General features: G+C 38.6%; 1 protein-coding gene and 1 pseudogene across 4 annotated transcripts in view; both read left to right on the top strand.

The window, feature by feature from the left end:
- The window catches only part of CACNA2D1 (calcium voltage-gated channel auxiliary subunit alpha2delta 1), a 512,561-nt gene that overhangs the window by 415,267 nt on the left and 81,198 nt on the right, over positions 1-16,096 (top strand). For all 4 annotated transcript variants that reach the window (XM_044245916.1, XM_044245914.1, XM_044245915.1 and 1 more), the window contains exons 11-12: positions 8,422-8,580; positions 14,693-14,797. In XM_044245916.1, coding sequence (XP_044101851.1) covers positions 8,422-8,580; positions 14,693-14,797 — 264 coding nt within the window. The remainder of the gene's footprint in view (positions 1-8,421; positions 8,581-14,692; positions 14,798-16,096) is intronic.
- Positions 685-779, top strand: LOC122905745 (annotated as a pseudogene).

The raw sequence follows: 16,096 nt of genomic DNA, 5'->3' as shown, positions 1-16,096 counted from the left end.
ATTGGATTAAAGGTGGAGAATTCTTTATCAATTTTTTCATACAATAGGCCACAGAAAACAAACCAGCAGCCAGTGTTGGGGGGTAGCAATATCAATTTGCAAATGAGAGTTTTCAAGTCCCAGAGTGCTACTAACAAATTTATGTCATCTCTAACTCTGCCAGGGTGATCACCCCTGCTGGTTTTCCCTTAACAGGGATTCATAATAAAAATCGGAATCCTATTCACTGTATTTGCAAAACATCATGAATTACCCAGCAATACTTTTAATAATGCATTTACAATCTTCATTTGAGAAAAGAGAATATGAGATACATGTACCAGAGCTGAAGTGGAGATGTATTTATGTATCTCTTCTTGAAATGAATAGGTGACTCATGATGATGTCGGTTTGTCCAAAACTTATTGGTAAGTGTTAATTTGAATTAGATAAAAAAGAGAGTTCCAAAGCTCAACAGAAAGTGTGGAAGAAGCAGCGTGACAGGGTATGGCAGCTTATACTTTTGGTATAAATTGAAAATGATGAGACACTGGAGATAGGAGTGTGTCAGGCATTTGGGGCTAAAGCAGAGCTCTGATTCTTGGTCACTGAGTGACTCTGGGTGCTTTGCTTAATACTCTAAGTCTCTTTTCCTCAACTGCATCATGGAAACTATTAAAACTAAAACCAATGCTCACTTCAGCAATTTTAATATATATATTAAAATTGGAACAATACAGAGAAGACTAGCATGGCCCCTATGCGGAAATGACATGCGAATTCATGAAGCATTTATTTTTAAATCTTAAAAAAAAAACAAAAACCATAAGCTTGGTGAAGGTTATGTGAATTACCGCATGGTAAGTGCTTAGCCTAGTGCAGTTGTGATTCTCCATATACATTAGCTCTTATTTGTGTTATTAATATTAAAGGTAAGAAGTCAGTGAAACAGTGGAAATAGTAAAGGAATAAAAAAAGTTCCAGAATTGTATCCCAAATCTTAACTCATTATAAAGAATGGATCACGAACCAGTAATAATTCAATAAAAGGGAAAATTGCCATCTAGGAAAAAAAAAAAACTCTTAATGTAATTGTCCCCTCATACTATTAGGGGAAATCAGTTTCACCCTGACCAATTGCCACAGTGTAAAATAAGCAAACAAAACCATCAAATATTAGTAGAGAATATTGATGAAATTTATCTGATTAATGAATAGTTATGTAAGTATATTTCAAGAAGTCATAAAGAATAGGTTTAAAAGTTATAATTGGAAAGTAGGCAACAAACTAGATAAATAAGACAATTCACAAGATTAAATGTAAATTAATATATGAGAAAAAAGTTTTATATTGCTAGCTCTCAAGGAAATTCAAGTAATTAAAAGATTGAAATAATTGCTTTATTTAGAATTTAGGAAATAAAAATGTTAAGTATTCATGAAAGTGGAATGAGATCGTTATAAATATAGTATAAATTGGCATGCAGTTTCTGTGAGGTAAATTGCCAATAATTGCTTAAGGAACCTTAAAATCATTCTTCCCTGGGAGTATAATGTGCATATGTGTATGGATAAATGTTATCACCTGTTTCTCTGTTTTAGGATAACCATCTTGTTTCTGTATACTAACCCTGGCTTCCAAATTTCCTACAGAAATCAGAGAATCCAAATAAACAAAGTATTTTTAATAAGAATGAAACCTAACCAAGAATTTTTGAAGATCACGCGCAGTGTTCACTTTGCTTTTATTTTCCTGCACTGCCCTCTGGTGTCCAACATGCAGATAGCTCATGATACCAGAATTGTAACCGCCCAATACACAAAATTGCATTGTAATTTAATTTAGGTAATTCGTTTAAATTAATAATTTTGCATAATATAAATTGGTTGCATAAGTTATTGGTTATATTATATAAACAAGTTCAATTGTATTTTGTAATTAAAAAAATACCCTTGTTGCAAAGCAGGCTAATCTGAATTTGAGGTTTTCTGCTGGTTTTATGTGCAGTTTGAGCCTACCATTTTGCTTTTACATGGATAAAAGAGAAAGCAAATCATTAATACAAGTTCTGAGGAATAATTTAGATACTGAACAATTTTTTAGAAACCAAGAAATTATAAATTATGTCCTTTTTTGCCCATTAAAGAATGTTTTATAATTAAGCAATGTACAAAGTACCCTAAAGCAAGTCTGTTTTTGTAAGAGTTTAGATGACACATGGATTAGGGGAAGGGGTAAAAATGAAAGGCGAGCTGAATGGTCAAAGATTCAGTGGGCTGCTTCTGTTTCTCTGCAGTTCCAAGTGAAATAATAGCACTTTTGGTTTTCTTTTGTCTTTAATTCTTAATGTTTCTAGAGGAAAACCACTGATCCACTAACAATTTTAAAGGTAGACTCGGTTCCCTGTGGAAATGCCTTACGACATCCCACAAGGGTGCCGTTCCTACACAAGCTTGCTTTTGAGGAACTTGAAGATTCTTTGACTTAGGACGTGCCAACATTTTGTTTTTATCCAAGGGGCAGCAGAGTTCTCTCTCAGAAACATTTTGTGAGGAGTACCTGAGAACAAAAATCCTGTCTTCATAAAACTAAGAGTTTTAATTACTTCATCTGAGAGGTTAACAGTTTATTTTGGCACCGAAATTATCTTTTAATAGGATGTGTGTACTTGACTATGATATTTAATATTTAATAGGAAGGTTCTTCGGAAGGATTGACATTTACTATTCATGGTTATTTCAGAGACTATTTCAAACATTAACTTTGTGTTTGAAGAATACTTGCATTGTCTTGTTAGTGAACTTTAGGGATTACTAAAGCTGATACCACTTATCAGAATCTTTCTCATTAATCTAGGAATCTGTTGTGATTTAAGCATACTTATGTTTTTACTAAAATAATTTTTTAAATGCTAGAGTTGGACTTGATTTAACATCTATGGGCCAGACTTTTCAGTAGGTGTTTTACATACATCTTTGTTTGGATATTTTAATAGCATCTGTTTGGACAGAATATTTACATATATGACTATATAAGCTTAACATATTATAAAGCTAAAACATCTCTACGATGTTAAATCTGTAGCTTGATTTTGATCAACATTTCACACTGTCGTCTAATGAAACTCCATATATTATACACTTGTTAAATATTTATGGCATACTATTATATACCCAGTACCGAGGTTGCATGGTGGAGTGGCTCTTTTCTTTGAGTATGTGTGCTTCGAAGCTAGGGAAGAATCTGTCAAAATAGTCTACAAAGAAGTAGGAAATTTTAATGGAGTCATGTTCTGTGTAAGATACATGTAGGCCCAGGAGAGCTTATAATGGGGTGGTCTGATAGTCAAGAAAGGTCATGAAAGCCTTTGTAAGGAAAGACTGTTGAGGGAAAGAAGTGTTGTAGGCAGAAGAACATGTTATGTGGAAGGAGGAAATGAAAGAATGTTCATTTGCTAGAGTAGGGATACGAAGTTCCATGTGAGTTGTACCCCACATGCTCACCTTAAGGCACACATCTTTCTGTGTGAGCGTGCTGGCAGAGATTTTTTTCTATGATTCTTATAAGACACCTACTCGGTTGAATTTTCTGGGATCAGGAAAGGAATCAGTGTGGTATTAGTTTGGATTTCTGACTCCGAGGTTAGTTAAATACACATTTTTAGAAAAATGCATTTTCTTAATAAGTGACAAAAGCAGGAGTCCTTAAATCTATTTTCATTCACAATATACTATCTCAAAGCTTTGTAATACTATATTATTAAACTTCTGTCCTAAGGTTTTTAATACAGGAGTGATTTATGTATTAAATATGTGGTTTATAAATTAAAATTTAGTACATGTTACCAAAAATTGCAGTTTCGGCTTGTGAAAATAAACCTGTTCTTTTTGTCTGTTCTAAAAATAGATGAGTGTGAGATGTCTGTGAAATACACACTTAGCTATTTTAGAACTTGTAAAGTTTCTCTTTGCTTTCCTAGGAGAGTGAGACTTGCTATGGGGACTTAGACTTTGTAAGCTGTTCCTTTCCCTGCATTATTTATGAGTTTTATTATGAGTTTAATCGTAGTATTTCTGTTACATACCACTGCATTTGTATTTAATGAATTGAATTTACATTAATCAGTTTGTGTTAAAGCGACTTAATGAGATGCTTCATTTTTCTGTGTTAAAAGCAGGTCAGGGCCAACCGAAATACTCAGAGCAATACATTACTTAGTGCTCATTTTCTGCACAACTTGTAATTTTATCATGATTCACGGTTTAAATCAGTTAATAACATTTTCTGTAACCATTTCTAATAATTCTCTAAGGTCAGACATTTTACTATTGATTCATTGGCAAACTTTTTTTTTTTTTTAACTTTCTGACATGGGAATTCTCACCTTCTTTTGTTTTCAGAACAGAATGTGTAGAATAAGATTGTGTCAGATTATCAAAGAATGGAATAAAAGAGGGAGTGGAATTTAGAACTGACGATACTACGTTTCCAACATTCGAATTTATGGAAAACAGCACGGAAACATATTAGAGCTTTTTACTCCTGTGTAGGATATAACTGAAAATAGTGTTCAAAGTAAAAATAAGAAAGAACTCAAATCATGTATCTGTGCAGGATATTTTCCTTCTTGTTTTATCTCCACTCTCTCCAAACCTTCCATCTTCTTTTTTTTTTCCCAATTTATTTATTTTCAGAAAAACATTATTCATTATTTTTTCACCATACCCAGTGCTCCATGCAAGCCGCGCCCTCTATAATACCCACCACCTGGTACCCCAACCTCCCACCCCCCCGCCACTTCAAACCCCTCAGATTGTTTTTCAGAGTCCATAGTCTCTCATGGTTCACCTCCCCTTCCAATTTACCCAAATTCCCTTCTCCTCTCTAACGCCCCTTGTCCTCCATGCTATTTGTTATGCTCCACAAATAAGTGAAACCATATGATAATTGACTCTCTCTGCTTGACTTATTTCACTCAGCATAATCTCTTCCAGTCCCAAACCTTCCATCTTCTAACTTTACCTTGATTGTGGCTTGTGTCCTCAGTGAACAGCAAGGCAGGCAGTAACCGTCACCTTTTCAACCCCCAATCTATGTATACACCCAGCAGTGCCTGTACTCAGCTCCCACTGGTCTTCCTCAGATCAATGAAGTTGATACCCATTCAAGGGTCACTCCACACGCTGGCTGTCTGTCCTTCCCTATCTTCACAAGAACTGTATATTTTACCTCTTTTCTCTTTCCCTGCATCTTTTCCTTCCTTCACTCTTCATTGTCAGTACTCTTTTGCTCTAGTGACCTTGCACTTTAAGGCAGCCTTTCCTTGACCCTGGGTTCTCGCTCAGAGGTACCCACCTCTTTACTTCTTTGTTTCCCAGCCAAGGCACTTTGAAGACGGCACTGGCCACCACTTCCCACGTGGTTCCAGCATTCCAGTGGGCTCTGCCCCGCCCCGCTCCCCGGACACTGACTGTGTAACATGTTTGACTTCCATGGACACTTTGAATTTTGCATCTTTGTATCTGAACAGCACTATCTTTCTCACTGATACTTTTATTTCTTTTTTCTCTCTCTCATCATTCCAAACAGCCCAGTCTCCTGATTTCCTTCCTGCCTCCACAGGAGCTTACTTCTTCTAAGTTTACTTAGGGACTCCTTTGACTATTTTCCTTTTATGTCTATGGCTTTACACCATATTTCTATATTGAAGCCTTCTACTTTTTTTTTTAAATCTTTAGCCAAGACTGCTTTTGAGGCTCACGCTTTAAAGATTTTGCTTGTATATTTGACACACAGAGAGAGAGCACGCGTGCGCACAAGTGGGGGACAGGGGGAGATGGGAGAGGGAGAAGCAGGCATCCCACTGAGCAGGGAACCAGATGCAGGCTCTATCCTGGGATCCTGAGATCATGACCTGAGCCAAAGGCAGACCCTTAACCTACTGAGCCATCCAGGTATACCCTGAGTCTCATACTTCAAATACTATGATTACCTAACTTCACCATTTACATGTCTTACCTGTATTGAAAACTCACCCTCACTTGAACTCTGTGCTTCTCCTGACTCTTCCTCAAGTGCCCCCGAGCCCATCACTGCTCTAGTCCTCCGGCCACGTGATGCCTGTACCAGACATCTGCACGGCATTCCTGGTACTAGGCTGTTACTCAGCCACATCCCCGGTCTACCACCACACGCTGTGGATTCTTCCTCCCAAATCAATGTACAGCCCCTTCTTGTCTGACCATCTCCACAAATGCCAAAGCCACTTAGTATATTGAGCTAGATTCCTATAATAGCCTTCTAATTATTTTCTATCCTTTGAATTTTGCTCACCTTAAATCCATTTCCCAAATAGCAACTTGCATGATCTCTTAAATTTTTACATTAAGTTATTTTCTATGTGGCTTAAAATCTTTCTGTGACTTGCCTTTTGACGGAGGGAGATCACAAGTAGGCAGAGAGAGAGGGAAGCAGGAGCAGAGTGCCTGATTCAGGACTCGATCCCAGGACCCTGAGATCATGACCTGAGCTGAAGGAAGTGGTTTAACCCACTGAGCCACCCAGGCGCCCCTTGTGACTTGCCTTTTGACAGAAATTCAAAGCACAGTTCTTTAGCATTTCTATTGGACCCTGCACGACTGGCCCGCCTCCCTCCCCAAACACATTTTATGTCATTGTCCTCACTCATGTGTGACTGAGCTAAACTCTCTTTCTTTATACATCCCTAAAAGGCTTTCCTTTTGTTGTTCTGTTTGTCTGGAATGTTCTTCCTCCATAGTCTTCAATGAAACATTTCTTTGGAATCACAGGAAATGCCATTTCTTGTGCAGATTTTCCCCTGACTACTCATGGTCCAAACTGGAATCCACTTGTGATTTGTCTCTTGGGGAATAAAGCTCTGTTGCTTTAGAGAACTACTCAGAATATGTTGTAATATGTTAAGATGCTCCGCAGGAAGAGTTGAATAGTTAAAATCCCAGACCCTTCTGTCACAGTGCTAGTCTGATCCTGACTCTATGTCCTGTGTGCCCCAGGACTGTGGGCAAGTTCTTTAACCCCCCAATGCCTACATTTCTTCATGAATAGTAATAAATACGTGCCTTGTAGGGCATTTACAAAGCGGAAATGATTAATATTTGTGGAGTAAACCCAACACATAGTAGGCACCATATATGCACTTACATATATGCGTGTGTGTATGTTTGTGCATAATCTACCTAATGCCTGAAGGCACAGAACTGTCACCTGCCACAATTCTTGACCTATAACAGGCTGACAGTAAATATTTGTTTGCTGAATTGATGAAATGTGCCGTGCACCTTATAATTAAGCTTCGTTGATTTTCAGAGGAAAAAGGAACGCTTGTTATATTTATATGTGATCAGTTATAAAATTTACATTTCGGTTTATGATCTACCCATTAAAATCGTTTAATGATACATTTTTGAGAAAATCTCCAGGATTTCATCTGGACAGCCCCCTACCTCCTAGCAGGCATGGTCTTATTATCATCCTCATTTTGCTGATGTGACACTCGGCCCTGAAAGCCTACAGGGCTCATACAAATAGCAGAGCTAATAAAAGATGGGATGTTTCCACTCGTCTCAGTGCCCTGGATCTCCCTGCAGAGCTCATTGTTCTTTTTTTGGAAATACCCAGTGAACTCCATGAATACTTTTTATAGGATTGGTGATACTAACGTCGGTGATGACTCTTAAATGTTCACACTGGGACACGCATCAGGTTTGATGTTCTCTCCTCCTGCCGCCTCCTGGTTGTTCAGGCCTTCATCATTCACAGCCATCTCTGTCTGCAAGGATCTGCTTGCCCTTGGCCTCGCCCCCGTCATTCCCCTGCCTTCTGCGTATACGCTCTAGAGCGAGCAGTTCTAAAAGGCCACCTGTTGTTCCTGATTCCTTCACCTTACTTTCCCGGATTAACCCTGGTAGAAAGACTGTACCATCACAGTTCAGGATTACTAAACTTCGGTTCCTATCATCGACTTTCTGGCTTTTTCACCCAGCTTCTCCTTAAGAAAGGCAAGCAAGTGGTTAGTTTCTCCTTGAACTCGGCCACATATCACCATATCTTTTCTGGATTCTGAATACATGACATTGTTTGTTGCCCCCCCCACCACCACCACCACCCAAGGCTCAGAAAATTTGAGAGCTGAAAGGGGCCTTATGTAATTCAACTCCCAAATTTATAATCAGAGAAACTAAGCTTCAGGAAGGTGAGTGACCGGCTCACGGTTGTGCTAGGAGTAAGGGGCTCAAATGAAAATTGCTGCTTGATCCTTAGTGAGCTTTTGTTCTCGATTTACTCACTTTATGAGAGAGAAACAATGCAACAGGACTGGGATGTACAGGCCACAAATTCAAATAAAATGATGTGATTGATTTTCATGTTCATTTATATATTTACTTTTCTGTCTTTCACAGTTTAACAGCAATGCCCAGGACGTGAGCTGTTTTCAGCACCTTGTCCAAGCCAATGTGAGAAATAAGAAAGTGCTGAAAGACGCAGTGAATAATATCACAGCAAAAGGAATCACTGACTATAAGAAAGGCTTTAGTTTTGCTTTTGAACAGCTGCTTAATGTAAGTATCCATACCGCCCCCCTTTTCTCTCTTATTACTGAGTCACGGCATCTGAATTTCAGCATGCTGGTACTTACTACCATCAGTCACTATGAGTTACATAACTGTGCTGGTTTTCATTTAATTTAAAAGCAGATGTGTCCAGGCAGTAGAAATCTTTGAACTACTTTTATTTTTAAATCCAAAATTCAAAAAACATACAAAATATAGACATTCTTTTTCTTTTAGATCTTTTCTTCCATCATCTTTTAAACATTTTTTTTAAGGATTTTATTTATTTATTTGTCAGAGAGAGAGAGAGAGAGCGAGAGAGCGAGAGTGAGCACAGGCAGACAGAATGGCAGGCAGAGGCAGAGGGAGAAGCAGGCTCCCTGCCGAGCAAGGAGCCCGATGTGGGACTCGATCCCAGGACACTGGGATCATGACCTGAGCCGAAGGCAGCCGCTTAACCAACTGAGCCATGCAGGTGTCCCCTTCCATCATCTTTTAAAACTGCTTAAGAAGCACATTTGTAAGATCATTATTTCATTTTGTATAAGCACTTCCAACTTAGTTGACATATGTAGACTATTGTTTCATTTTGTTCTCTCAGTCGCTACTATATTTATCTGGAGACTGGCGTTTTCAAATCCTCCAATGGCTGGTGGAAATATTTTAGTTTTATTTAATTTTTTTATTTTTGAAGATTTATTTATTTGACAGAGAGATAGGGAGCACAAGTTGGGGGAGCAGCAGGGAGAGGGAGTGGGAGAAGCAGGCTCTTCCGTGAGCAGGGAGCCCAACAGGGGCTCGGTCCCAGGACCCTGGGATCATGACCAGAGCCAAAGGCAGACACTTAACTGACTGAGCTACCCAGACATCCCAAATATTTTAAACATCTACTTGGTTCTTGTAGTTGTTTCTTAATGTACAGAAAGGTCCAAATGACAGACATGAAGGTGAGGAGGACATAAAATAACAGAGCAGGAATTCCTTCCTCGGTGACGATTCTCCCCCCAAACGTATCACCCACTGATATCTCTGTTCAGACTCTCACACTCCCGCACGCCTACTGTCTGCCCCGTATTACAGCGTGTATCTCACACTCCAGACTCCCGTTCTCAAATGGCTTTGTCGTCTGTTTCCTTTTGAACTCTTCAACGCAGGACTTATCATTCAGCTTTTTATCTCTCATGAAGCAGTATTACTATGGTGGTTAAAAGTGCAGACCTAAACTTTCTCCACCTCGGTTTCCTCCCTTAGACCGTGGCACATTCCTCAGAGGGATGTAGGTAGGATTGTCTGCAGAACCTGGCACATAGCAAACCTCATGTGAGTGTGGGTTGTTGGCTCGATACTGGTGTCTTGATCATTATGACTATCGTTAACGCCTAGCATATGTCTAGTAGAGGGTCAACTTGGAATTCATACCATATTTGCTGAGTCACTGAATAAGCCCTTACATGTGGTCTTATCTACGATTCCTACTTTGCTGTTCCCTGAGTAAACTTCTCAAAGAGTTTTCAGGGTATCTGACTGGTTGCTTCCTCCAGTCATTCATTCAGCCAGTATTTATCGGAAGCCTCACAGTTTCCTGTCATTTTACCAGTACTGGAATAGCAGAGGTAAAGCAGACTGTCTGGTGGCAAGAACGTCCAGCATGGCACGATTAATGATCATTCCTTGAACAGTGTGTTGGTGCTGGTATGGGGCAAAATCAGAGTCTGTTTACTTGAGTGGCACCAGAGAGGGGTTCGACTTACCCAAAGGAGGTCAGGTAAGTGGGCATTTTCATGAAAACAGGATTTTGAAGAGTGAGTAGAATTTAGGCAGGTAGATGAGAGAGGGAAAATCATGTCAGATAAAGAGAATGACATGGACAAAGGCACAGACATAGGAGACATCGTGGCGCATTGAGAAAGTGGCAGGTGCTTCCCCAAGTCCGGGACATAGCAATATAGGAGCAGCGAGGGAAATAAAAAGGCCATGAGGTATCAGTTAATGAGGTGTTTAGGAGCAAATGAAAAGTTGATAATACGAGAATGGCCATGGTCTAACGAGTGTTCTAAGTTAAGCTGTCCTGGTGTTGGAGTCAAAGTGAAGAAAGGTTAAGGAGAGTGACACAGTAACTAACGGGATGGTTCTCTGGACTTGAATCCTTGGTGGCCGGTGACACAGGACTCTCGAGAGGGGCTCTGAGGGTGGAAAAAGCTCAGTTTCAGTTATGTGGACTTTGAGGTGGTGATTATTTATTAGGTAGTGTTAGATAAGCAAGTAAGGAGACCGGGAAGCCAAGCAGCTCAGTGTTGCAGTTTCCAGCGGGAATTCTCGTTGGTAAAATGTGTAAGTTTATTAAAGGGTGTATGTTCGTTAATTAGAAGGATGAAAACTCTGAACTCGGAGATTCAGATGTAATGAACTCTTCAATGACAATGTATTCTTTCTGCAGTAAAGAAATAGAATTTTGTGGCCTTTTTCATAGAAGTTCTTTTTCTTTTGAGCCAATCAGGTTTTTCTAGATTGTGGCATTTTGATGACCCTTCTTGGTATTGTTAATTGCGTCACTCCATTCCCTCGTATTCAGGTTTCAGTTGTGAAATGATAAGGGGTCTCAAGCCTCGTGTACTGTTTCCAAGGCTGTCTCATTAGAGAGGCCACAGTAACTCCCAGATTCACTCCTACTTGCTGATTAAATATGATTTAACTCCCCTTGGCCTCTCACACTGCCTCTACTGCCAGTTGTAAATGATTTTTAATATGTTCTCAGTTATTCCTGAAATAAGTCTCAGATGTTCTGCTTTCCACATATCCCTTATGTATTGCTATTCTTTATTTTATTTGTAGTAAAGATTTTATTTATTTGACACAGAGAGAGAGATCACAAGCAGGCAGAGCAGCAGGCACAGAGAGAGGGGGAAGCAGGCTCCGGGCCGAGCAGAGAGCCTGATGCGGGCTTGATCTCTGAGACCATGATCTGAGCCAAAGGCAAAGGTTTAACTCACTGAGCCACCCAGGGGCCCCCGTTTGTCATTTTAAAATAATTCCCAGGGGCCTGGGTGGCTCAGTAGGTTAAGCAGTTGACTCATGATTCTAGACTCATAGAATTGAGCCCAGGCATGGGCAGTGTGCTCAGCGCAGAGACTGCTTGTCCGTCTCCCTCTTTCCTTCCCCTGCTCACACGTACTCTCTCTCTTTCTCTCTCTCTCTCAAATAAATACATACATAAATAAAAACTTAAAAATAGTTTCCCCAGATGTTATTACTAGTCTTATTCAAAGTTGAAGCAGACTTTCTTACCTATTTCCAATACTTGCAGTCTTCTTGTCACACAATGTCATTCTCTGGTTTTTGTTTGTCCTTGTAAGGTTTATCATTAAGATCCCTGAAGCAAGTATCAAATAGGATTACACGTATCACTTATCCCACAGTACACCTTAAACTGAGATTGGTGTTAGTCCTCAGATGGCACTTCATAAAATATTACAAATCAAAAGGCATTTTTCAAAAAAAATTTTATGAAGTCCATAAGTGATAGCTGGTGTGCTGTGTCATGTCTGCACGGTGATACAGGGAAACACAGGGATACACTTAACACAATTTGTTATGAAATCACGTATTAAAGTAAATTACCAACTCTACTAGTCATTTTATTGAAATATCCAAGTTCTTTCCTTGACTCAATTTGTTACAAACCATAACATAATTGTTAGGATTGTGTGATTCTTTAGAAAACTGCAAATCCACTGACTAGTTGCTGACTTTGCCTATCACGCATCTACTAAGGAGGCTACTCCTGGGAAAGATCGTATTGAAAACAAAACATTTCTTTCTTCCCCCTTTTGTGTATGTCCTAACATCTCTCTCTCTCTCGGGAAATTTTACTATTTTAATTACACGACTGATCAGCAAGAGCCAATGTGCTTACTTACACTGGTACTTGTGTTCATTAATACTGTTGCCCCCACTACTTCCAAAAATGAAACCAAGTCCTTTTGTAAAATTCTTAATCACTTTTCTGTAACAGCCCTTTAGGTACATATTATGTAGGCAGATAAAAAGAAATCATCAAAAAAATTAATTTTAGTTAAGGGATTTCAATGTGTTTCACAGAGGTATTTTGATGATAAAGTATGTAACTTTTTTATAGTCAAATTTTCAGATGGCTTTCTACACAGATGAGAACTATGCTTGAATGTGACAAATTGTAATATTTAATACTTGGGTTTTCACAATACTTGGTTAACAGCTTTAACTGCCAATGTTCTAATGGCCTAATCAATGGGGTGAGATTATATAAAACAGGATCTTTTCATCACTAGAGTTGTCTTGACTAATTTTTACAATGGGAAATGGGATTTATCTTCTTTGAAAAGTAAGATGGGGTATAGTCTTTCAATAAGCCTAAACACTACTTAAGGAGGCTGGTGCTATCCAGTATGGTAACCACAATCCCATGTGGCTTATTGTGTCTTAAAATTATGCCTTGTCTGAATTGAAAAATGTGTTGTAAATGTAAAATACACACCAGAATTTGAAGAGCTATTATGAAAGAAAAAAATGCATATTATCTCAATAATTTTGATATGGATTTCATGTTGAATCAACAACATATTAGATGACCGGGTTAAATAAAATATGTTAGTAAAATTAATTTCAGAGATTTCTTCATACTTTGATTAATGTGGCTATTAGAAAGTTAAAATTAGGGGTGCCTGGGTGGCTCAGTGGGTTAAACCTCTGTCTTCTGCTCAGGTCATGATCTCAGGGTCCTGGGATTGAGGCCCGCATCGGGCTCTCTGCTCAGTGGGGAACCTTCTTCCCCCCCACCGCCTGCCTCTCTGCCTACTTGTGATCTCTGTCAAATAAATAAATAAATAAAATCTTTTTAAAAATTTAAAAAAAAAAAGAAAAGGAAGTTAAAATTACAAATTTGACTTGCATTATACCTCCAGTGAATAGTACTGAGCCTTGACATTCCCAAAGAAGCTGAGCATTCATAAATTAGTGTAATCTTTTATTCTGAACAGTTTTTGTGAACACATTCCACCACAGTAGAAGTTTGAGACTAATTTCAGAACTTCCAAGTCCACCTTTCTAAATTAGTTGTTCATTTTCGTGGCCCCTTGGTGCTAATCCATTGTTCTCCATGTCTGACTCTTTGGAGACCTTAAAGTTTACAAGAGAATTTGCCACTGGAATTGAGTCTTTTAGAGTTAGAGTATGTGTGTGGATTGAGAGAAGATAGCAGGATATTCTGGGATTAGGTATTGGCATTTCAAAGATGTAAGAGTGTTGGGTGTTAGGGATCAACTATGAGTTTATAATTTTGGAAAGGTAAAGTGAATAAAGTAGGACGAAGAAGAATGAAAGGGAGCAGAAATGTTTGCAAATGGGTTGAAAATAAATGTGGGAGGGTATGCACGTTTTCTGCTCACACTGTTTCTGGTACAAATTATAAGGGCATAAAATTGACATAATAACCATTAATTTAAATATATTTATTAATCAACCATGGAGAAGTTATTCTATGCTAGGTTCTTGATCAAAAAACAAACCTTCGGAGAGCCTGCGTGGCTCAGTGGGTTAAACCTCTGCCTTCAGCTCAAGTCATGATCCCAGGGTCCTGGGATCAAGCCCCACATCGGGTTCTCTGCTCCACGGGGAGCCTGCTTCCTCCTCTCTCTCTCTGACTGCCTCTCTGCTTACTTGTGATCTCTGTCTGTCAAGTAAATAAATAAAAACTTAAACAAACAAACAAACCTTCATGTCCTTATGGCACTTAGATTTAATCAGGGGAAGCTAGCAATAAACAAACAAAATAGATACTGTGTACATAAAAGCATGTAAATGCTATGAGGGAAAATACAATCTGGGAGAGACATGGCCCTTTAAAACAGTCAAGTCCTCACTTATAGGTGACATTTGATCACAGACAAAAAAGAAGGATGATGGGAGGAGGGGAGGAGGCCTTCGAGGGATGGGCCTGTTCTGATCTCAGAAATGGTTCTTTAGAATATCCTTACTGAGCAGATCTGTTACCCACTACCTGCAGCTTATTCATGTTCATTATGTATTGTTTTATATTCCTTACCTTTTATTGTGAATGATATACATTCTTTTGTTTTCTTTACAGTATAATGTTTCCAGAGCCAACTGCAATAAGATTATCATGTTGTTCACGGACGGAGGAGAAGAGAGAGCCCAGGAGATATTTGCCAAATACAACAAAGACAAAAAAGTGAGTACAATTTTCTAGTATTTTATTTTTTTAAGATTCTATTTATTTATTTTTTGGACAGTGAGAGAATAGGCAGAGTGGTAGGCAGAGGGGGAGGGAGAAGCAGTGTCCTCTGCTGAGCAGGGAGCCTGACACAGGGTTCGATCCCGGGACCCTGGGATCATGATTTGAGCCAAAGGCAGATGCTTAACCTAAGCAACTAAGCTATCCAGCCAACCCATTTTTATAGTATTTTAATCTTGATGTCAATGTAGGTGGTTTTTAAAGAGACCATCAGGCAGGGATAGTAAGAAGGGATATTAGTGTGCCAATTATCAAATCATACAGATCATAGATTATAAACCATTGGCTAAATTACAGAATGATTAAGAATTATGTTTTTATGTGATTCATAATGACCGTATATCTAATTTATTAATAAAATAATTTGAACCTATAAAATCCTATTTGAGTTTTATATATAAATTCTATATAAGAAACTATTGGAAGAGAATAACCAGAAGAGAACAGAAAAATAGAAATAGTTTGAGCTTTTCTAGGATAAATTTATGATTATTTAATTATTAAAGATTATAATAATACTTAAACTTCCTACAGATGCCTAAAAATTATCTTAACAGACATTGTTCTGTTAATTTACAAATAAATCAATTTATAACAGCAAAAACTATATCCTTATTTGAAAACCTTTCTATTTTTGTCTACCTTAGAAGTAAAACAGCCAGTTCTCTTACCAGCAAAATGGGTTTATTCAGGAATAGCAAAAAAATTTGATCACAGGACGGTGAACCGTGGCAGGCCATAGGCCTGTGCCCGTATCAAAGAAAAGGAACACTACGCTATGGGGGGGTGGAGTCAGTGAAAAGCTGCTTTGAGCAAAAGCCCATTGGAAGAAAGTCAGAGGTCAGGGTGGTGATGGTTTCTCATTGGCTGAGTTGAGGTATTTTGTTATTGGCTGAGCTTGTTGCTGGGCAAGGAGAAACTCTCCTGCTGAAGTAGTTAAGTAGGCTCTTCTGTTGCAAATGCAAAGTACCTCTGTTTTTGGGGTCTGTGGCTGATGAGGGGGTGGTGATGATGACAGCTCCCCCTTCCCCTTCTGGTCTCCCAACACTATTTTAAATGAGATGACCTTCATTCAGTTGTACAGTTTCTAGAAAATATCTTAGACAGATTATTGTATGGTGTGTAAAAAGTGTTCTATTTTGGTATGCAATGAAGAATGTGAAGACAAGTGTTTTGAGGTTGGAATGTATTTTTCTCATTGATTGTTTAACTGCAGGGGAAAGTATTGTAGGGAGA

The sequence above is a fragment of the Neovison vison genome, chromosome 4 (assembly GCF_020171115.1).
Source record: "Neovison vison isolate M4711 chromosome 4, ASM_NN_V1, whole genome shotgun sequence".
Taxonomy (NCBI): Eukaryota; Metazoa; Chordata; class Mammalia; order Carnivora; family Mustelidae; genus Neogale; species Neogale vison.
The sequence above is the reverse complement of the archived record's forward strand: the minus strand, read 5'-3'. Positions and strand labels throughout refer to the sequence as shown.